Here is a 23,704-nt window from a genome sequence, read left to right as displayed (position 1 = left end):
TTTGCTCCCAATCCACATCTTCATCCTTCCTGTCTTCTTCAGTGTGGCCTCTTCTCTACTTTTGGTTGTGGAGTTTGTTCTGCCAGTTTTAGCATTATATTCTGAGTTTGTTTTTGCTGACGTGAACGTTAACTAATTGTATCCATGGGACAAGGCAAGCTTAGGGTCCTCCTAGTCTGCCATCTTCCCAGCCAACCTTCTGGATTTTTTCTTGTAATTGATGTCTAGTTTCATATCATTGTGGTTGGAAAAGATGCTTGATATGATTTCAGTCTCCTTAAATTTATTGAGCCATGTTTTGTGGCCTAAAATGTGATCTGTTCTGGAAAATATTTCATGTGTATTGGAAACAATGTGTATTCCACTGTTTCTGGATGGAATGTTCTGTAGGTCCGTCTGGTCTAATGTGACATTCAAAGATATTGTTTTCTTGTTGATTTTCTGCCTGGATGATTTATCCATTGATTTAAAGTAGGATGTTAAGTCCCTTACTATTATAGTATTACCGTCAACTTCCTCCCTTATGTTCATTAATGCTTGCTTTATATATTACAGTGCTTCAGTGTTGGGTGCATAGATACTTATATATTCTCTTGTTGGATTATTCCCCTTATGTAGTGTCCTTCTTTGTCTCCTGTTACAGTCTTTGTTTTAAAGTCTATTTTATCTGGGGCACTCGGGTGGCTCAGTCAGTTAAACATCTGACTCTTGATATCAGCTCAGGTCATGTTCTCATGATTTGTGGATGTAAGCCTCATGTCAGGCTGACAGTGTGGAGCCTACTTGGAGTTCTCTCCTGCTCTCTCTCTCTCTCTCTCTCAAAATAAATAAACTTAAAAAAATAAAGTCTATTTTATCTAATATAGGTATTGCTGTCCCAGTTATCTTTTCTCTTCCATTTGCATGGTAAATGTTTTCCCATCCCTTCACTTTCCATCTGCATGTGTTTTTAGATCTGAAGTGAGTCTCTTACAGGCAGAATAAAGATATTTCTTTGCTTTTTTATCCATTCTGTCACTCTGTATCTTTTGAATGGAGCATTTAGTTGATTTACATTTAAAGTGATTATTGATAGGTATGTATGACCATTCTGTTACTTGTTTTATGGTTGGTTTTGTAGTTCTTTGTTCTTTTCTTCTTCTCTTGCTTTCTTCCTTTGTGGTTTTATGGCTTTCTTTAGTGTTATGCCTATATTCCTTTCTCTTTATTTTTTGTGTATTTTAGTTTTTTCATTTGTGTTTACCATTATAATCATATATAATATTTTATGCATATAGCAGTCTGTATAAGTTGATGGTCATTTAAGTTTGAACCCATTCTAAAAGCACTACATTTTTATACCTCCCCCATTTTATGTTGAATATCTTTTCCTGTGTTTATTGGCTATCATATCTCATCTTTGGATAAATGCTTATTCAAGTCTTTTGCCCATTCTTTAATTGGGTTGATTGATTTCTAGTGTTGAAATAGTTTTTATATAGTCTAATTATTAACCACTTGTTAGATATATAATTTGCAAATATTTTCTCCCATTATGTGGGTTGCCCTTTTATTCTATGTCCTTTGATGCACACAGTTTTTTTTTGGGGGGGGGTGGTTTATTGTCTTTTTGTTTTTGTTTTTGTTTGTTTGTTTTTGAAGTTTGTCCAATTTATCTGTTTTCTTTTGTCTCTTGTGTTCTTGGTGTAATATTCATGAAGTCATGGCAAAAGCTGATGTCAATAAGATTTCCCCCTATGCTTTCTTGTAAGATTTTGTAGTTGATTTTATGTTAAGATCTTCAATCCATTTGGAGTTAATTTTTGTAAATGGTGTAAGATAAAGTTCCCACTTCATTATTTTCATATGGAGATCTAATTTTCCCAGAACCATTTGTTGGAAAAACTGTTCTTTCCCCACTTAATAGTCTTGGCACCCTTGTCAAAAATCATTTGACCATGTGTGTGTTTCTTTCTGAGCTCTCTATTCTATTACTTTGGTATATGTGTCTGTCTTTATGCAGTACCACACTGTTTTTATTGCTGTGGCTTTGTAATGACTTTTAAAATCATGGAGTGGGAAGCCTCTGACTTTGTTCAAGAGTGTTTTGGCTACTTGAGGATCCTTTGAAATTCTATATAAATTTTAGTGTGGGTTTTTCTATTTCTTCAAAAAAGGCTGTTGGAATTTGGACAGCAATTGCATTGAATTCTGTAGATCACCTTGGGTAGTATCATCATCTTAACAGCAAGTCCTCTAATTCATGAACGTTGGATGTCTTTATATTTATTTAGATGTTCTTCAATTATTTTCAGTAATGTGTAACTTCCTGTGAAGAAGCCTTCTCTCTCCTTGGTTATATTTATTCATAAACAGTTTATTACTTTTTATATTATTGTAAATAGGATTTTTAAAAATTTCTTTTTAGTATCTAAAAAGCAACTAAATTTTGTTTGTTGATTTTGTATTATGAAACTTTGCTAAATTCGTTTAATAGTTCCAAAAGCTTTGTAGTATTTAGGGTTTTCTAAATATAAGGACATGTCATTTGCAAACACAGGTAATGTTACTTCTTCATTCCTAATTTGGATGCTTTTTAATTAATTATTTTTTTTTTTTTTTTTTGCCCAATTGCTCTAGCTAAGACCTCAAGGACTATGTTGAAGAGAAATGACAAAAATGGATATCCTTGTCATTTTTCCTTATCTAGAGGAAAAACTTTCAGTCTTTCATCATTGATAAGATGTTAGCTGTAGGCTTTTCACATAAGTTGTTTAATATTTTGAGGTAATTTCCTTCTATTCCTAGTTCTTTCATTGTTTTTATCATGAAAGAATATTGAATTTTGTCAAATGCTTTTTTTTTGATCAACTGAGATAATCATGGGATAATTTTTACCTTCATTCTGTAAAATTCATTAATGTAGTACATTACAATCATTATTTTTGTATGTTGAAATACCCTTGCATATCTGGAATAAATCCCACTTGGTCATGGCATATAACCATTTTAATTCTCTTTTTCAAGAGTTTTGTTGATAATTTTGGCATCAGTATTCATCAGGGATTGGTTTGTAGTTTTCTTATAGTATCTTTGTGTGGCTTTGATATCAGGGTAATGCTGGCCTCATAGAATGAATGATAGTGTTCCCTTTTAAATTTTTGGTAAGAGTTTGAACAGGATTGGTTTAACATCTTTGAATGTTTGTTAGAATTCATCAGTGAAGCCATCTGACCCTGAGCTTTACTCTGTTGGGATTTTTTTTTTTTTAATTTACATCCAAATTATTTAGCATATAGTGCAACAATGATTTCAGGAGTAGATTCCTCAGTGCCCCTTACCCATTTAGCCCATCCCCCCTCCCACAATCCCTCCAGTAACCCTCAGTTTGTTCTCCATATTTATGAGTCTCTTCTGTTTTGTCCTCCTCGCTGTTTTTATATTATTTTTGTTTCCCTTCCCTTATGTTCATCTGCTTTTTCTCTTAAAGTCCTCATATGATTGAAGTCATATGATTTTTGTCTTTCTCTGACTGACTAATTTCACTTAACATAATACCCTCCAGTTCCATTCACATAGTTGCGAATGGCACGATTTCATTCTTTTTGATTGCTGAGTAACACTCCATTGTGTGTGTGTGTGTGTGTGTGTGTGTGTGTGTGTGTGTGTGTGTGTGTATGCCACGTTTTCTTTATCCATTCATCCATCAATGGACATTTGGGCTCTTTCCATACTTTGGCTATTGTTGATAGTGCTACTATAAACATGGGGGTGCATGTGTCCCTTCAAAACAGCACGCCTGTATATCGTGGATAAATGCCTAGTAGCGCAATTGCTGGGTCATAGGGTAGTTCTATTTTTAGTTTTTTGAGGAACCTCCATAGTGTTTTCCAGAGTGGCTGCACCAGCTTGCGTTGCCACCAACAATGCAAAAGAGATCCTCTTTCTCTGCATCCTCACCAACATCTGTTGTTGCCTGAGTTGTTAATGTTAGCCATTCTGATAGGTGTAAGGTGGTATCTCATTGTGGTTTTGATTTGTATTTCCCTGATGATGAGTGATGTTGAGCATTTTTTCATGTGTCATTTGGCCATCTGGATGTCTTCTTTGGAGAAATGTCTATTCATGTCTTTTGCCCATTTCTTCACTGGATTATTTGTTTTTTGGGTGTTGAGTTTGATAAGTTCTTTATAGATTTTGGATAAGAACCCTTTATCTGATATGTCATTTGCAAATATCTTCTCCCATTCTGTTAGTTGCCTTTTGTTTCCTTCACTGTGCAGAAGCTTTTAATTTTGATGAAGTCCCAGTAGTTAATTTTTGCTTTTGTTTCCCTTGCCTCTGGAAACATGTTAAGAAGTTGCTGCAGCCAAAATCAAAGAGGTTTTTGCCTGCTTTCTCCTCAAGGATTTTGATGGCTTCCTGTCTTACATTGAGGTCTTTCATCCATTTTGAGTTTATTTTTGTGTATGGTGTAAGAAAGTGGTCTAGGTTCATTTTTCTGCATGTCGCTGTCCAGTTTTCCCACTACCATTTGCTGAAGAGACTCTTTATTCCATTGGATATTCTTTCTTGCTTTGTCAAAGATTACTCGGCCATACGTTTGTGGGTCCATTTCTGGGTTCTCTGTTCTGTTCCACTGATCTGAGTGTCTGTTATTGTGCCAGTACCATACTGTCTTGATGATTACAACTTTTTAGTATAGCTTGAGGTCTAGAATTGTGATGCCTCCTGCTTTGGTTTTCTTTTTCAAGATTGCTTTGGCTATTCAGGGTCTTTTCTGGTTCCATACAAATTTTAGGATTATTTATTCTAGCTCTGTGAAAAATGCTGGTGTTACTTTGATAGGGATTGCATTGAATATGTAGATTGCTTTGGGTAGTATCGACATTTTAACAATATTCGTTCTTCCTATCCAGAAGCATGGAATCTTTTTCCATTTTTTTGTGTCTTCTTCAATTTCTTTCATAAGGTTTCTATAGTTTTTAGTGTATAGATTTTTTCACTTCTTTGGTTAGATTTATTCCTAGGTATTTTATGGTTTTTGGTGCAACTGTAAATGGGATCGATTCCTTGATTTCTCTTTCTGTCACTTCATTGTTGGTGTATAGGAATGCAATCGACTTCTGTGTGTTTATTTTATATCCCGCAACTTTGCTGAATTCATGAATCAGTTCTAGCAGTTTTTTTGTGAAATCTTTTGGGTTTTCCACATAGAGTATCATGTCATCTGCGAAGAGTGAAAGTTTGACCTCCTCCTGGCTAATTTGGATGCCTTTTATTTCTTTGTGTTGTCTGACTGCAGAGGCTAAGACTTCCAATACTATGTTGAATAACAGTGGTGAGAGAGGACATCCCTGTCTTGTTCCTGACCTTAGGGGGAAAGCTCTCTGTTTTTCCCTATTGAGGATGATATTAGCGTTGGGTCGTTCATATATGGCTTTTATGATCTTTAGGGCTCCTTCTATCCCTACTTTCTTGAGGGTTTTTATCAAGAAAAGATGCTGTATTTTGTCAAATGCTTCCTCTGCATCTATTGAGAGGATCATATGGTTTTTGTCCTTTCTTTTATTGATGTGATGAATCACGTGAATTTTTTTGCAGATATTGAATCAGCCCTGCATCCCAGGTATAAATCCCACTTGGTTGTGGTGAATAATTTTTTAATGAATTTTTTCAGCCAGTTGGCTAATATCTTGTTAAGTATTTTTGCATCCATGTTCATCAGGAAAATTGGTCTATAGTTCTCCTTTTTGTGGCATCTCTGGTTTTGGAGGAAAATTTTTGATTATTGATTCAATCTCCTTACTAGTACTTTTCATATTTTCTTTTTCTTCATCATTCAGTATTTTTAGGTTGTGTGTTTCTAGGAACTTGGCTATTTCATCTAGATTATGAATTTTATTGGTGAAGAGTTGTTCATAGTACTTGTTTTTTATTTTTCCCCATTTCTCTATTTTCTATTTTGTTTATATCTGGTCTAGTCTTTATTATTCCTTTCTTCTGTTAACTTTCGGTTTAGCTTTTCCCCCCCTCTTAGTTCTTTGAGGTATACATTTAAATTTTTTACTGTTTTATTCAGTTTTTAAGAAAGAGAGAGAGAGAGCGTGAACAGGGGAGGGGCAGAGAGAAGGAGACACAGAATGCAAAGCAGGCTGCAGGCTCTGAGCTGTCAGCGCAGAGCCACATTAGGGCTCGAACACACATCCACAGATCATGACCTGAGCTGAAGTCAGACACAACTGACTGAGCCACCCAGGTGGCTGGGTTGTTGATGTAAGATTTTATTTTACTGAAATTATTTAGAACTATAAATTTACACTTTGGCACAGTTTTTACTTCATCCCATAAGTTTTAAGTTTTGACATGTTTAATTTTTTTGTCTTAATGTATTTTTTAATTTCCCTTGTGATATTTTTTGACAATTTGGTTGGTTGTTGTTTAATTTCCACACATTTGAGGATTTTTGTATTCTCTCTGCTGTTCTAGTTTCATTCCATTGTGATCAGAAAAAAATACCTTGTATAATTTCAGTCTTTTAAAATTAATTAAAACTTATTTGCCAGTTCCTGGAGAATGTTCCATGTGCACTTGAGGTTGGGTGGAGTGTTCTGCAAATGTCTGTTACGTCCAATTGGTCTATAGTGTTGTTCAAGTTTTCTATTTATTTTTTGATTTTCTGTCTGGTTGTTCTACCCATTATTGAAGGTGGGGTATCAAGGTTTCCTACTATTACTCTGTGGCTATTTCTTTAATCCTGTCAGTGCTTGCCTTAGGAGCTTTGATGTTTGGTGCACGAATGTTTATATCTCTCTGGTGCATTGACCTTTTAATTATCACGTAGTGTCCTTTGTATTTAGCAACAGCTCTATGACTTAATGTATATTTTCTTTGATATTAGAATAACCACCCCTAGTTTCTTTTGGTTATTATGTATATGTATATGGATTTCCTCCCCGCCAACATCTTTTCACTTTCAACCTGTGTGTTTGCTTAGATGTAATGTGAGTCACTTGTAGGCAACATATAAGTGGTAATAAAAAAAGGGGGGGCTTTTCAAGCCTTTATTTATTGGCTCTGTGAAGGAAAAGACCTTCATTAATCAACCTGGAAGGAAGGCTTATGGTCTTATCAAGCATTTCTAAGCAAGCCTGTTCCCTGAGCCTGTGTGTGTGCACCCCCCCCGCCCCCAAAGCCCTTCCCTATACGTGGCTGACTTCAAGGTCTTAGATGTTCTATTGTATTCCTCTGCCCATAATTTCTTGTCTCTAGGAGGCTACATGCCTGCAGTCTCCCTGTAGCTCTTACATGGCCATGGTGACTTCCACTGCTTTCAGTGGCTTCCAACCTGATATCCAAATATGCCCCATTTCCACCAGTGCTCCAAGTGAAGCAAAACAGGAACCAGTTCCTCAGGAAGGCCTAAATGGCCAGAGAAATGCAAACAAGTTTCACTTTTCCTTTCTATTGCATGGGAGGAACTAGGAACTGGACAGCTTTCCACTGACCATGTTGTGCAAGGGAAGAGGCAGGGCACGGGTGAGCAATAACACTCCAAAATTTCTTTCCCTATGGAATGTGACTTCTTGTTGGTTGACATTTGCTTGGTTGCTACAAATCCTTAACTAGTTTCTAGAGCTACCACAAAGATACTGTGGTCAGTATGTTGTTATTTACTCTGGGTTTCCATTTGGAAACAAGGGCCTAGAGTATCCTAGTCCACCATCTTACTGATGGCACTCCTCAGCACTAGTGTATTCAAAAAATATATTATTACTAACAGCCTTCAGTAGGTAATTCACTTCCTCTTGTTACCTTTAAAAATCCTCTAGATGATGAGTAAATACTGACACCTTTCACTTGGTTAATATGTAATGACACAGCAATAAAAATCAAATGACTTATAATCTATCACTGGCAAATTTAGAGATGACAGTTTATTGTCACAGTATTTCTAAGTGCTTATTTTGCTTGATGATTCAACTATATACAGTACTTTATAGATCTTTATACCTCAAGTGTCTGCAAAGTGCCATATTACTTATGCTAAAAAATTGATGACCATGACGATGCCACTTATATAGGCTATTTCTCCCTGGGCTAAAAGCATGATCTTATTGTTTATAAAACTTCTAAAAATAAAGTTGACATCATATTCTTGAACACTTAATGAAAAGAAACTACAGACCTGTAGATAACTTATGTTTCCCTGGTTATTTTATGTCCTTAAAGATTATAAGAATTTTATCTTTTGAACCATCAATCCTTGAACAGAGAGTCAAAGGAAATTGAGATTTATTTAGTTTCCTCCCATCAGGAATATCTATCCTCATGCATTCTAAAATGCAATTTCTGTAGCAAATACCCCAAGTAACTCCATTTGTTTGGGATTAAGAACCATGTTTCCTCAAATGTACCATATATTCAGTTTTTTTCTAGCTTATGTTTATCCTTTGTAGATAATTTTCAGTTTTCTGACTCTTTAGTCAACCTGAATAAATTATATACTTTAATCATTCTCTTACCCCACATCTAGTTATTCAAGAAGTAACTGCAAATTGTTCTTTTAGTTCTACCACAGTTGTCCCAGCTAACATCAGTCCCTTTCAGCCTTCATATCCCTCATATTATCAGTTACATCTTATGAAGGCACTGCTTTGTGTGTACCATCACCCCACTTAGAGACTCTGTATTACTTGGAGCATCTGGGTTGTTCAGTTGGTTGAAAGTCTCATGATTTCAGCTCAGATCATAATCTCAGTGTTGTGAGATCGAGCCCCACATCAGGCTCTGTGCTGGGCATAGAGCCTGCTTAGGTTGCTCTCTCTCTCCCTCTGCACTTTCCCAGCTTGCACATGCTTGCTCTCCAAAACAAAACAAAACAAAACAAAACAAAAACATAAACAAAAACAAAACAAAGAAACCTTCCGTATTACCTGTTGGATAATGGTCACAGTCCTTCATGACCCTCTCTAGTTTAGCCTTGTACCACATCTCCACATTTATTTCCCACTAGTCCCAACATGAAGCTCGTGTTTCCTGCAACTTTGCTTGTCTCCAGACCTTGAGGTATGTGCTTTTTTCTTGAATTTCCACCCCAGTCATCACCAAATTTATTATATCTTTCACTCATTTAGAATATATTTATTGTTTACTCATACCTCTTCCATTAATCCTTCCCCAAATAATTTAGTACTCAATGTGTTTTCATTTTTTGAGTAGTTACCAATTTATCCCATTCATTTGGCACATAGTGGTTTCTTGGCATATTTACTTAAAGTTCTCGTTTCTCTATATATCATATCAACTAGACTTATGTTTCTTAAGGCAAGGAAATAAACAATAAACCTTTTCATTGTTGTAGCGCTCTCAAAGTGTCTATATTAACTTATTGAGTAGGTACTCTCCTTGATCATAAGAACAATGGTGGATAATGATAATGTTTACTCAGGGAGCACTGACAAAATAAGTAAAAATTAAGGACTGATTTCTAGAAAACACACACACATAAACATTGTTCATAATCATGTATTAAAACACTGAAAATTTATAGAATAAAGTCAAAGGCATTCTCTATGTTTCTCTAATGCCTGCCGAATATATTTTAGGATTTGTCAAGGAGTCTCTGATTTCAAGTTTCTTGGCTGGTCTGAAGAATATTTACTTCCTTCAGCCTGTTAAATCATAGTAGAATAATGCACAAAACTGGAACGTGATGCCATATTCAAATCTTAATAAGGAAGGATGCCAATAAGTTCACTGGGTGGTAGGTTCAGCTTAGGACCTGGCTCCAAGAAGTCATTCCATAAATACGTGTGAAGGAATGAGTGCCGATGAGTGCCTCTCTCAATGTGTATGCAAATTAAGGGGGCAGTCTAATTGAAATAGCTGTATAATAGTGTTGAAAACCGTCTACAGCATTGATTGTGATACATCATTTTGAGTCCAGATGGTGAGTAGGATCATATCTTAATAAAATTTTAACTAAGCTTCTCTCCTTCCCCAACTCCTAGGTCTCTTCTCTTTAGGACCTTGCACCTAAAATAACACAGCATATGTGTCCATGACTCCCGATGCATTATCATGTTGCTAAGAAACACACCTTATTTTACCCGAAGTCTTCTGGAGACATAATGTAATATGCTAACCTGTATGGATCATTCAAATGAAGGAGTTTTGGGCACTCAGATGAACATTTAGGTTTTTTTTTTTTTTTCCCCTCACTTCTCAAGCCATAGCTGAAAGACTACAGCCAACTTTTCCTTGCTAATGGGACAGAGGCCTTCTTTTCAAAATTCAAATATTTTGTAATTAATGAGCCTCCCTACAAACCTTGACTTTTTCCAGTTTTTGAGAACACATTATGTTTTTTAAGTTTATCCCAGGGCTGAATATGGCCCAGATAAGTCTCAGACATGACACTGTCATTTTAGATTATTTGAAAGTGAATAAAAAACAAGTAGGAAAACATGAAATAAAAACCAAAACAATTTCTAGACTGTAGAGATGACGCAGAGATATCACCCTTTTACCTCCAATTTCTAAAAAAACAAAATGCACTTCTTTTATTAAGTATGCATTAAAAAAAGAAGCATTCTTCAGATGTCCAGATTATATGTGTTTATTTTGAGTTAGTGGATACAATGGCATATTAGATACCAGCACTCCAAGCTACACCTATGTATTTGCCTCTAAACCTTCACACGTCATCAGTTTCCATTCTTCTAACATTCCACCACTGGGCCTCCTATTTCTAGCGATACCATAGTTCACATTTTTTAAAGGAAAAGAATTATCACCATATTGTGCTTCCAGTGCTCCCAGAAGGATTAGAATTGTCTCAAATGAGTGTTTATTTTCAGCAAAGGGGGAGAAATTGAAAATATGAGCACTAGTAATGGCAGTACTACGAGAGAAAGAATAGAATACAGATTAAAAGAGACATTTTGGCTGGATGAGTTAGTTTCTCCTTAGTAAAAAATCCACATAATATCATGGATGTGACTTCAAAGTTAAATTGTTCAATTTGTGGGCCACACACTTGAGCGTATTGGCTAGTACATTTTTGCACTGAAACAGAAGCAATACAAGCTTTATGTTCTACCATTACACTTCCAGATTTTTCACTTATTAAGATACCTGCCAACCTAATGATTCTTGCATGCATTAGAGTTTGCTTTTGTAGAATTAAGTTTATTATCCCCATCCCACCCACTCCCATAAACATTGCGATGCGAACTCTTTGCCCAATTTTATGAGAATGTTGCAAAGGACAGCTCTGTGCCACCTCAGGACAGGTAGTCCCTGTTCCCTCCTGGCTACTGATGAATCAGTAGTATTGATCACGTCTTATCTTACATGCAAACAGACACTGCTCCCTTAATTACCCCATGCCAGAGGCATACGAGTCAGCAGGTATGCATACAAAAACGGGATTAAAAAGAAAAGGAAAGGGGAAAAAATGCTTTCTTTATTAAAGCCTATCGTCCTAGAATGAATCCATTGCTTTGAATTCACTTAAAGCCTGTACAGGCGAAATGTGTTTCTTCTGGGAACCTCGTCTAACTCGTGTCTGGAATTCTTCAGGTTTTTCTCTCTTCACAAGGGGCTTCTTCTCTGGAGCCTTCATCTTCCAAGACACAACTGGTGAGTTGACAGCTGCTGTCCCATAGACCTTCTGGTATTTGGTTGAGGCCACATAGGATGCTTTCACTGTGAGGACAACAGCATTCATCAGGTTTTTAGCTGCCTGGATGAGTGATGTGGCACTGTCCAGCTAAAGTGGGAGGACAAAGAAATACATCTGGGTTAGTCACAGCACATCATTCACAAGATGGCGGTGTAGCTGCACAGTTCAAACAGTGTTGTGCTTGTGCAAATATTCAATATTGACCAAAAAGAGAAAATTATTACGTGACAAAGTGAACAAGCTACAAAGAAGTCGTTCTCTTCTATACTTAATCCCAAGGTAAAAAGATTAAAAAAAGAGGGTACTCTATAAGGCACAGCTTTCTAAAACTCCAATACCTGGAAAGCCCAAGCTCTTTTTAGCATGTAAGTATCCCAATGTAACAAGTTTTCCAAAGTGGAACATCTCATGTTATTACATTAGGCTGATTGGTAACAGTGACAATTACTCAAATGTTTAAAAGGCATTTGGCAGGAACTGCAGAATAAAAGGGTATTCAGGGTCACATCTCAGTTGTATGGCTGTTCCAGTGGAAGTATCTTTTTATAGAGCATTTCTAGAGCTTGAGCTCAAGATTCGTAGGGATGCAGGCAGCTAAGCAGAGAGACATAGCCATGCTGCACTGCCTTTCCTGAGGTATTCGTTGGGCTTGAATATTTATTTAACTATTTTCAGGTCTTGAACATTCCTCCTACAAAAATAATTATGTTAGGTTCTTGTAGGTCAGAGAGCATTCAGTAAGACCCTTATAGCCACATGCTAATGAAATACTGATGCTCACTCTGTGGCAAACTATTTTAAGAACTTTGTATTTCCCCATTTAACTCACAAGCACTCTAGAGGGAGCAGTTATTGTCACTGCATTTTATGATGAGAGAGCTGGTGCATGTAGAGGTCTAAATGTTCACAAGTTTATACTTGCTTAAGTGATGAAGTCCTTAAAGACTGTACCGTAATGCCACACTGTTGGGTAGGATAACTTTTAAAATACTACAAGTCACAACTTAGAGTAGGTTTAGAAGCTCATCGTTAGACTCTAAGACCAGGTATGTTTTTATTTCACCTCTTTTCTGTCTTTAACCAGTTTGGCAGTGTGGTATATATATTGTATACAAAAGCATTCAATATCTGTTTCAACCTGCTTCACTTCCTGGACTATATATGCTGGAAAAGTTCAAAACTACATTTCCCAGACTCCCTTTCAGCCAGGATTTTACAAGTGACCTAGTAAAAGGAAAGAATTAACAGTTGGCTAAGGAAATGTATCCATTGCAGTTAAATGAAGAATTGTAAGAATGTTTCTCCTTGTTGAGATTGATGGGCTATAGCTGCATTAGCAAATGGGAGTTAGATATATACAGCCTTCTCCCTGCAAGGTGATTAGCAAAGTTTTTAAGCTAAGGGACCTAACACTCTGTGGTTCCCCTATGTGATGTGACCTGCTCTCACTTTAACTTCTTGACATGTTTTGTGACCAAAGTACATCCCATGCAGTGACTGGACACATTAGAAGTTACATCTAAGGCCTCCGTGGTGCTGTTGCTCAGGCTGTTCTCTGGCCCATATATTGATTAGAGCTCAATAAATGTGATGCTAAACTTAATTTTTTTTTTTTTTTGACAAATGAGCTCTCAGTACTCCTGCCACCAAAGAAGCTCATAAAGTCAGATCATTGGGGAAAACAATGGAAGATTCTTTCTATGCATGAATTCCTTGTAATACCATAGAGTTGAGGTCTCACTATTAAAAAAAAACAGATTAAAGGTCATTATTACATTGACCCCACAATAATATAAAGAAACAGAGTTGTGGCTTACAGCCATGATTCAGCAAATAGATAATTGACTGCTTTGTGAATTAAATCAACCAAATGCATAAAGTAACTACTTTACCACATCTATTACACTGTACAACGTGCACATATACCAAAATGACTGCTTATCCCATAATGTTTAATTTATAGAGCACAGATTTTGAAAGCTAGCTCAGGAAAAGCAAATTCTAGATTATTCATGTTAATAGAAGAGAAGCCAAGCACGGATTAGTACAGTGATTCTCTGAGTATAATCTATGAACCAGCAGTATCAGTATCACCTGGAAACCTGTTAGGCCACTCTCAGACTTCATGAATCAAAAATGTGTGATCCAGGGGATGCTGATGCATGCTAGAGATTGAGAACCACTAGATTAATGAAACCCAAGGACTATCTGAAGGTTTATTTCATCCAGTGATTTCTGGACTTTGCTCATACACGAGTTTGGTAATACCAGGGCCAGTTACATGGCTGAATTTGACTTTTTCATCTTTTCCATTATACCCCCAGGTAGAAGTGTAAATAATGAAGAAAGAGCTAGATAGCAAATGTTGGGACAATTAGATCAGTCACAGTTTCTTTAGAAGCTAGATAACATACCCCTTGGCCAATTGGGAGTTTCCTATAAGTCTGTCAGGTTTCAAAAATGAGTAAGAGTCATTCATAAAGTGAGTTAATTCTGTTGTGTACCATGGGTAAAGAGAGGGGAGAATGGTATCAGGGACAGTTCTGTTGATTTGCTTCTGAGCAATAGAATTAGTAGAAGTAGAATAAGACAAGATGCATCTATTGCATTATTAAATGGTTCTCTGAAAGCAAATCTTGGGATAATTGAGTGGATCCAAAGAGAAGAATTACAAGTAATCTGGAAATTTTTACCACAGATTCCATTTTCAGAAAGATGGTGTCTAATTCTGCAGCAAAAATATGATAGCCTGTCTCTTCTTCAGAACCCCTTTGCTCTCCCAGCCTGATGCAGGAATCCTGTAAATAAACCTAATACATTGATTGAGAGTGAGACAGCTCTGAAATATAAAGCCAATGATTTCATTCAAGCTATCTGGTAGGGCGGATACTAATTTGTGGCAAGGGGTAAGCTAGTGAGTGAGGAACCTGGTCAGCTAAACCTGAACAAATTATACTGCTAGACAATACTCCCAACCTAAAATTATAAGAACTGTTTCTTAAAACTTGAATTCCCAAAGGATAACTTTGGCCATTCCCCTGTACCCATTTTAATGACAGATCACTGTTGGCACAATCAGAATTTGTTTTATTTAAAAATGGCTCTCCTTTATGCTTGTCCAAAATAGTACTGAGACCTGGTTTCCAACTGGCATGTTTTGTTAAAAATTCACTTTCTAAAGAAAGTACACTGAAAAGACTAAGGCTACATGGTAAGAATTTTTTAATACAAGGTTTAGGAAAACTTAGTTAATATAACTGTATTCTGTTTTGTGATTTGTACTGTAACTATGGCATTTCAAACAAGGTATGTAAATGAATATGGACAAATGAAGTCCTAACAAGCAATACTAATTGGCTACTTAGGAGGTGTCTGACCTTGCATTTGTCCTTTTAATTAAACTGCATGGTTTAAGTTCCAAAAGTCCTTGAAGTAGGAATGATAGAACGTTTAGTGAGGTAATAAAATTGCTCCTGAAGTAATGGGCAAAAAGTTGGGGTCAGGACCTCTGTTTTCCTCCAAAACTTACCACCTGAACCACTATTTAATTTCCGGGTCTTGTTTTTCAGTGACTACCTTAACATTCAAAATGAACCTATCTCAATTATTAACTCTGTTTGGGTGGAAGCCTGTCCTTAAACTTGAAACCATTCTATGCAAATCAGGACTGAGTCTGGTGAGAGCCACCATTTCACTTTTGACTCTTAGTGTCACCTTGAAGCCTGAATTCTTTGTGACTAGCTCTCCTGGCCTCAGTTGTGCTCCTGCCCAGTGCTCAGCCTTTCTCAGCCCTGGCTTTTGGGCATATTCCTTGCTTGGATTCACCCTCATGGCACCAGTGACTGAAACCTGATTCCTGCAGGTTTCTCTTATACTTGCTTAGTTTCTCCGAAGCACATTCACAGTTTTAAGGCCTGGTTGTGCTATTAGATGGAGCTCAGCAACTTTCGTGCTCTAAGCCTTTACCAGGGCTGATGTTCCTAGCTTTATAACAGCCTTAAAGTGGACTGGATTTCCACCGTTCCTCAAGTTAGCTAATACATTCCTTAATATGTACTGCTTAAACTCTGAGTGAAACCCAGACTTGTATCTTTTCCTGCTTGAGTCTTTTTATTCATATTGGACATTCCATTCAGTCCCTAGATCTAGTCTAGGAGAAGTGGCCTGATTTTCAGTTAATTTTAAAAATATGACTACGTGTGAGTCTCTGTCTGAGCCCCCTCAGTTTCCTTTCTTACCTGTCTCAGGGATGGTTGTGAGAGTGAATGTAATACTATTATGCCTAGTTGGGCTGCAGAGGGGCCTTACAGCTTGCCAAATATCACATTGCAGCTAGGTGGTAAAGCCAAGACATAAGCCCATACAGCCTAACTACAGAGTCCATGGCTCACCATTGTTTGATGTCACTTCCCAGAGCCATGCATGGCAGATGAAGCCACAATCTATCACATTCTATCAACCTATGCTAGAATAATTAATTCTCCCCATTTAATCTCATACGTGTCTGCTGTCCCTAACCACCGAACCAGGCTTCTCCTAATTCTGTCATTTTTTAAAAAATATCAAAGTACTATTTTAAAAACGTAACAGATGTTTCCTCACATCTTGTTCTATTACAGTCATGAAAAGCAAATAAGGGTGGGGGAGCTGTTTCATAGCCATTTCTATTGGGTTTTTCTAGCTCTTTTTCTGCCTCTGTAACTAGTCTTTTCTTCTTAACCCCACTCAAATTCTAATAGATTTCTCTTTCCCTACACCATTCTCATTTTGTGATTTGAACATAGAGAAAGAGGGAAGACGTTCTTCCATTGATTGATATTTGTGTTGTCTAATTCCTTATGTCAAAGATAAAGATTGTCAGGGGCACCTGGGTGACTCATTTGGTTAAGTGTCCGACTCTATTTTGGCTCAGGTCATGATCTCACAGTTTTGTGAGTTTGAATCACATCAGGCTCCGGGCTGACAGTGCGGAGCCTGCTTGGGATGCTCTGTCTCCCTCCCTCTCTGCCTCTCCCCGACTCACCAACTCTCAAAGTAGATAAACTTAAAAAAAAAAAAAAAAAAAAAAAAAAAGAATATTTTCACGAAAAGTACTTTCAATGATGCTTAAAATTTACAGCATCGTCTGTAAGAAGATTTCTAAAACCCCATGTTGTAAATTTTACACCATTTCCTGAATATGGGGGTTATACCTTGCAAGAGTTGTTCAGTTTCAAAACACATAGACTTTGACACAAATGTAACTGTGTGACTCAACCAAACTCTCCAGTGAAAGTGCATCTACATTTCTGGAAATGCTGACTTTTCATTTATTCTTTTAGTCTATTCCTCCATCCTTCTACCTGCACAGTTAGTCACCTAAGTATTTCTTTAGCTACTTACTATATATTTTGTGCCAACCACTGTGCTTGTGTTGGATATACATACACAGACACACAAACCACAAGGTTTAATGCTCTCTGATAAGTGATCTACTAGGATGTAAGGTGCTAAAGGGAGAGAGACAAAATAGGATAGGAAAATTGTCATTGTGGGGGTGGTATCCTAAACTCATTTTAATGGATTAAATATGTGGCTATTGGTGACTAGATGGTTGAGTGATAAAAAAGGAAACTTTGGAATTCCTAGTTAACATACCTGGGTATATATTGACGCTCTTAACCCAGATGATAGAAATAAGAGGAAGGTGGAGGTGCTACAATATTAACTCTGGACATTCTGAATTTGAGGCATCTGTGTTACATGTCAGTGAAGTTATCAAAGGGACAGACAGTTGAAATTATGAGAATGAAACTCTGGGGGCCAGTTTTAAGAAACCACATGTTTTCTTTATATTGGTCTTCCCAGTTATTTCATGAGCAGTGCTCTGCACCCTATAGGTATTTATGTCAATTTCTGATTTCTTTTCCCTTCATATTCGTTATTTAGTGTTTTCATAAATGGAGAATAAAATGATGAATGGAATACTGTATCAATATTTTCTCTGACCAATAAGTGCAATACATCCAAAATTTTTCTCAGCATTATACTTTCAGGATCAAACCTAACATCATCAAGGAATATCTTCACTATTCCCTTGACAACCAAGGCTACTTTCTGTTAATTAGCAATCCTTCACCCTTGAAAATAATGGTGAGCTTCCTGGGGCCATCCAGCAATGAAATAAATGCAATTTAGACTTAATATCTACCTTTAAAAACACATACAGCATTGTCAAAAGTCCAGAGTAATGTAAAAGAGGTGGAGGGAAACACGGTTAAATATATATGACACAGGAAATGTCTTAGGATGTTAATTTATGAGGGCCAGATATATAATTACAGAAAAAAATTAGGGTTTCACTATGTGTTCTGCATTAATCCATTTTAAGATTGTATACAGAGATAGAAATATAGTCTGGAAACAAATCTATTTTCAAAAAATCTGATTTTTACCAAAAAATAAATAAACCATAAATGGTAATTCATGGAAATCTCCAGTACCAAGCAATCTGTCCTTGGCTTAAAAATAATGCAAATGACATGGGACTACTGGCTAAACTAAACAGAATAAAAGAAACCAAATTCATTTCAAGATAATTTTGATGTATAAAAATGAAGGAACATTACTTAATTACCTCAGAAATGCCTGGGGCAGGGAACCCAGGACCATTCGGACCTAGGCTATTTATATTTTCTCAAGTCAGATCTGATAGTGCTAATGATTTTGAGAATGCAAAAATGGTTCTGCAAATATGGATAGAGTCCATTTTAGCCTCTTGCAAGATATTTTAGTGGAAATAACATAGTATTCATATCTAAGAAGTATTTTAATGGGACTATACTATACATGATCAGGCCGGGGATAGTGTTTTTGCGGGAAGAAAGTTGTAATGAGAGAACTGACAATAAATTGAAAGTAAACACTTTGAGAAAACTGGAATCATTCTACTGGAGCTGGTCATTTATTTATAGTTAAACAGTTATCGCCCCAAAAGGAGTCACAAATTGCTTGCAGGAAGAAAAAACAAAAAAAAAACCCAAAAACCCACCTTTGCTACAAGTCTGCTTTCCTGTTAATGAATGGGAGGTTAGAAACCCAGAGTATTGGAGCCTATTATCCACCAAGAAGAACATTTCATGTTTTAAAAATCCATGAGGCTTTGAAAAGATATTTGATCTCCTTAGAAACTGTGATACATTTGAAATACCTGCCTACTTCTTCCCTGGTCTATATCAGTAACACTTTTTAAAAGGTCTAGCAAGTCCAGGGTAATAAATAACTCAAGCAAACAAAGGCAGGGTGAAAAGGTTCAGCCTAACCAAATCTTTCCCTGCTTTATGGATGTTTACACACTTGCAAATAAGACAACTCCTTTGTGGTAAACCCTCATTTCAGTGTTCTAGTCCACTCACTCTTCATCAAACAACAGTGAACTAAGTTAGCAAAACCACATTCCTTCTGGATAATATAGTGACAGTGGTGAACATAGGGCAGGAATTTGCCCTTCATCATTATGGTGGCCCTGGCAGGCATTATTAGTTAGCTGTGACACTTTGCTCCTTCAAGAGCTGCTGAGGCGCATGGAAAAAGAAACTTCTTTGCCTCCTTTCTCCAAGAGGTCACGTTTTGACAGAGTTGTTAAGAACTACTTGACACAGCTTATAACATAGTTTCATCAGGTACTATATGTCTACTTCTACATTTAAATGGAATTAATACCATTTTTTGTTTCTACCAGATTGTTGACAAGTATTTTTATCTAAATGATGGTCTGTTTATTCTTGTTCCTATAGCTGATACCATAACAGGAGTGGTTTGATTAATGACATCATTAAACAGAAGACGTAAGTATTAAATGAAGTTCAAAGTATGAGGGAGATTATTTTAAATCGGGTGATAAAAATTAGCTGAATAGATTAACAAGTATGGTATTTGATGTGAAATGATCACCATTGGTATGCTGCAATAATCCTCCAAGAAAAAAGTGCACCAAACCTGGTAACATTAGAACACGTAATGATCCTTCATAAATGACAGCTACAGTACTATGGGATAACTCCTGAAGAGTTGGCTTAATCCCAGGGGTATTCCCATTTCACTGTGGTATCTTGAAGAGCAAATGTTTTACAAGTCTAAGTAGTGGATCAATCACGACGTAGAGGATAAGAGGTCTGTAATTTTTTTCTGCAGGGCTACTTGAATGATGCCAGGGAGGCAGCTGGTGCTCTCCAACTGCTGAAGGCCAGTTGTTATGAAATCTGTATGTAATGACTCAAGATTAAGTTGGCAAAGGCCTTAGGAGAAAAGCAGTGCCATCTAAGGAAAAAAAAAAATCTCCATAGCACTGCTGAGAAATTTACCAATTGGCTTTCAGATAACTTTTTCAACTGGACAAATTTGTGTCTTTGTTTTTAATTCATTTAGGTAGGTAGTAGTGCTTCATAGTCAGCCAGTCCACTGATTAACTGTCTTCATTTGCATTTTTTCAATTATAGGTAAGTAAACCTTGGGGACTCCCATGAAGGCTTAATTACAGTCAACAAATTTCCTAAATATGGCTTAGAGCCTTTTTTTTCCTCACTATTAAAGGCAGAACAGGGGCACCTGGGTGGCTCAGTCGGTTGGGCGGCCGACTTCGGCTCAGGTCATGATCTCATGGTCTGTGAGTTCGAGCCCCGCGTCGGGCTCTGTGCTGACAGCTCAGAGCCTGGAGCCTGTTTCAGATTCTGTGTCTCCCTCTCTCTCTCTGACCCTCCCCCATTCATGCTCTGTCTCTATCTCAAAAATAAATAAACGTTAAAAAAAATTAAAAATAAAGGCAGAACATTTTTTTTTCCCCTCAACCCACAACAAGGCATTCTTCCTAACCTTGGAATCCCAAGAAGTGGGAATATCAAGAGGTGTTGGCCCTTGGAAAGTTAGGAACACACATGTCTGTTAATCAAGGACTCTGTATCTCTTTTTTCTATGTTTCTTCCTTCTCTGATACTTCAAGATTTCCTGACCCAGAGCCTTCTCTGGATTGTTGTCACATAACAAAAGAACCTTAGGCAACAGTGGTGCCAATAGATTTTTAGGCACCCACAGGACTGGGAGATATTCCTGGGTCAAAAGTTCATCTTTGTGTCACATAAATATAGCACGCATTGATTGCTGATCTTATCATCTGTTATCATGAGCATGTCCTCACTACATAGTATGAACCTTGGATTGTAACTTGTCAAAGGACTAACGCTCCTTTTCACCTTCCCTGTAGGAGAGCCAGCTAGTACTACCTTTGACTGATTTCCCTAAGCATTATCATCATGACTGGGAGACATACCTAAGACAACCTATTGATACATGATGAAGACTATTTAACACCTTATGAAATGTCTCCTAGGCTCCAGCATGCAATGTGCAACAATTCAGAAAAGAATAGACAAAAGTCAAGGACCACAGATTTGGATGCTAGAAGACTGTGCTTGGTGAGTAAGCATAATCAGAAGGCCTTTGATAATTACTTTCTTTTACTTCCCTTCACATTCAACCACTAGGAGTTGTGATACATGCATTATTTATATGTCAGGGAAAGTAAACTCACGTCCAGCTCAAGACCCTCCCCTTATCATGGTGGGGGGGGGGGGGGGGCTTTAAAGAGCTGGTTGAAGCTTTTGTTGCTATGTAAATTGTAGATAAACAGTCTTTTTCCTCAGGCGGTTTTGTTGCCTCTCCTCAAGATCCTAGACCCCTTTCCCAATATATTCTTACATATCAGGTGCAACCTCCTCTTCTCCCCTCACATTTCCATATTTTCCTCCCTTATAGTGAAGGAAAACTTAGGCTCTGGAGTTCAAACCCTACTTGGACTGATACTGGCTGTGTGATTTTGAAAGAGCTACCTAACCTAGCTCTACCTCAATCATCCTAGAAAGTGCTTGTTTCATTTTTATTTAAAGATTTTAAGTATTAAATGAGAGAATGCCCTCAGAGCTAAGTGTCTGGCAAATGGTAGGCCCATAACCAATTTTAAGATTTTATTATTGTTGTGATCCATGTTTCCTTAAATGACTATTTGAGTCCAAAATGATCTTTTAAAATTATATTTCTTGGATTCTACTTCCTCTTCTTCACTTTCTCCTTTCAAGGTTCCCCCTGCTATCATGCATTTGGACTTTCTCCAAACCTCTTACTGAAGTTACCGCCACTTTGGCTTGCTCTCAATGCCTGTATATAAGTTTTAATGTGATAGGGAATAAAGACATGAAGAAATTCACAAGGGGAATAGAAAAGTATCAAAAGATTAGTATGTTTTCTAATACTACTAAACTCTTCAGAAGGAGGAAATTATAAATCAAGATTCAGTACAAGAAAATATGGGGGTTTTACCTATATATATGACACTCATAATGTCTAAGAACATTTTGGGCTTGATTGGGGTTGGAGAAAGACTGAAAGAAGAAAAGAAAATGGCTATAGTTAGAGATATAGAGAAGGTAATCTAGTCTATGAAAGTGATATTTACACCTCTAATTTGAGAGGCAACAAAAGAAATAGTATGAAATATTTTCACAACCACTTACAGGGCCTAAAATTCAGGCTCCCAATTTCGGTCAAAATTTCTTTCACCAAAAGTGGTACCCCTTTCACTAAAATCAAAGGCACCAGAAATAACAAGTATTGGTTGGAATGCAAGCTGGTACAGCCACTGTGGAAAACAGTATGGAGGTTTCTCAAAAACTTAAATTACAATATCCAGTAATTCCACTATTGGGTATTAACCCAAATGAAACAAGGACACTAATTTAAAAAGATACATGGACTACTCTGCTTATTTGAGCATTGTTTATAATAGCCAAGGCATGCAAGCAACCCCAGTGCCCATCAATAGATGCAGTTTATATATACATGCACACAATAGAATATTAGTCATCTATATAAAAAGAGTAAAATCTTACCATTTACAACATAGATTGACCTACAGAATATGAAAGACAAATACCATATGATGTCACTCATAAATAGAATTTAAGACACAAAACAAGGCAAACAGAGAACTAGTGAGTGCCAGAGGAGAGGTGAATGGAAGGCTAAGTGAAATAGATGAAGAGGACTGAGGTGGACATTTATCATGGGGAGTCCTGAGTAATATATAGAATTATTGAACCATTATACACCACAAAATAATGACACTGTTAATTATATTGAATACACAAAATTCTAGCATGTAACAGTTACACAAAAGGAGCCCCTTTTGGCCTAGGAAGGCCCATCAGACACTGAAGATCAACCTCCTAAGCCTGGTGCTTAATCTCCATCAAAACATGAACAACTGGGTTCCCTAGACTGGTTTTCTAAAGTTTTAAATGTTTCCCCACAAAATGATCTCTCTTTAATTTTTAGCCCACTGGATGTAGGACCTGCCATCTCTACTTAAGACTGACCTATCTTGTCATCTAAATCCAGCAAAAGACTCACAGTTTTGGATCTATATATTCTTTAGGGGTACTGTCAAGTCCTATCCAACAAGCTTCCAATACTGTTGCTACCTTTCACTGGACTGTGCTCGTATTTATCAAGGAAGTAAGTTACCAAAGGGTAGAATTTGAGAATAGATCTTCCTTTGAAAAAAATCTGGGGTGATTAGAAGTCAGAATCTAAGGGAAGTACAGTTCCTGAGCTGTGGTCTGGGAAGGCCAGGAGTAGGACAGGTGAAAAACAAAAAAACACAGTGGAGAACCTCAAGAAAAGCTCTACTTCTCAATGCTCCAAGTCTCTTCCAAAACCAATAATGCAACGATGGTTGATGTTTATCATACTTGCTACCATTTCTTCCTTCACTGGTACATTTAGTAGGCATGGCCAGTAAACAATAGCCCTTTGTCTTAGACATGATCTCAGAATTCTCAAAACACAGCCCAATCAATCACTAGCAATTCATGAGAGTTACCAAACAAGATAAAACCCATTTAAAGAACAGGGCATAACTAGAATAAAACTTAGGAGAAAAACATTTTATGAGTAAAAGCAAACATATAGTAAAGGCCGCATGAAGGCTAAAGAACAAAAGTAGTA

The 23,704-nt window shown here is 37.0% G+C and overlaps 1 protein-coding gene and 1 long non-coding RNA gene across 9 annotated transcripts in view; one reads left to right on the top strand and one right to left on the bottom strand.

Annotated features, from left to right (window-relative positions):
- Positions 1–11,427: 11,427 nt before the first annotated feature.
- CTNNA2 (catenin alpha 2) overlaps positions 11,428–23,704 on the bottom strand; it is a 1,100,619-nt gene continuing 1,088,342 nt past the window's right edge. For 7 of the 8 annotated variants that reach the window (XM_042932824.1, XM_042932822.1, XM_042932823.1 and 4 more), the window contains one exon: positions 11,428–11,755. In XM_042932824.1, the coding sequence (XP_042788758.1) occupies positions 11,468–11,755 (288 nt within the window). In that variant the 3' untranslated portion in view covers positions 11,428–11,467. Of the gene's footprint in view, positions 11,756–14,361; positions 14,479–23,704 lie in introns of all 8 variants that reach the window. The other variant, XM_042932826.1, reaches the window with a different exon arrangement.
- LOC122216253 lies at positions 19,443–23,202 on the top strand. Its single transcript, XR_006200795.1, has 4 exons — positions 19,443–19,494; positions 19,841–20,145; positions 20,907–21,117; positions 23,033–23,202. It is a non-coding gene; the product is annotated as an uncharacterized LOC122216253 (long non-coding RNA).

Source organism: Panthera leo, chromosome A3 (genome assembly GCF_018350215.1).
Source record: "Panthera leo isolate Ple1 chromosome A3, P.leo_Ple1_pat1.1, whole genome shotgun sequence".
Lineage (NCBI taxonomy): Eukaryota > Metazoa > Chordata > Mammalia > Carnivora > Felidae > Panthera > Panthera leo.
Note: the sequence above shows the minus strand (reverse complement) of the source record. Positions and strands in the feature narration are given on the sequence as shown.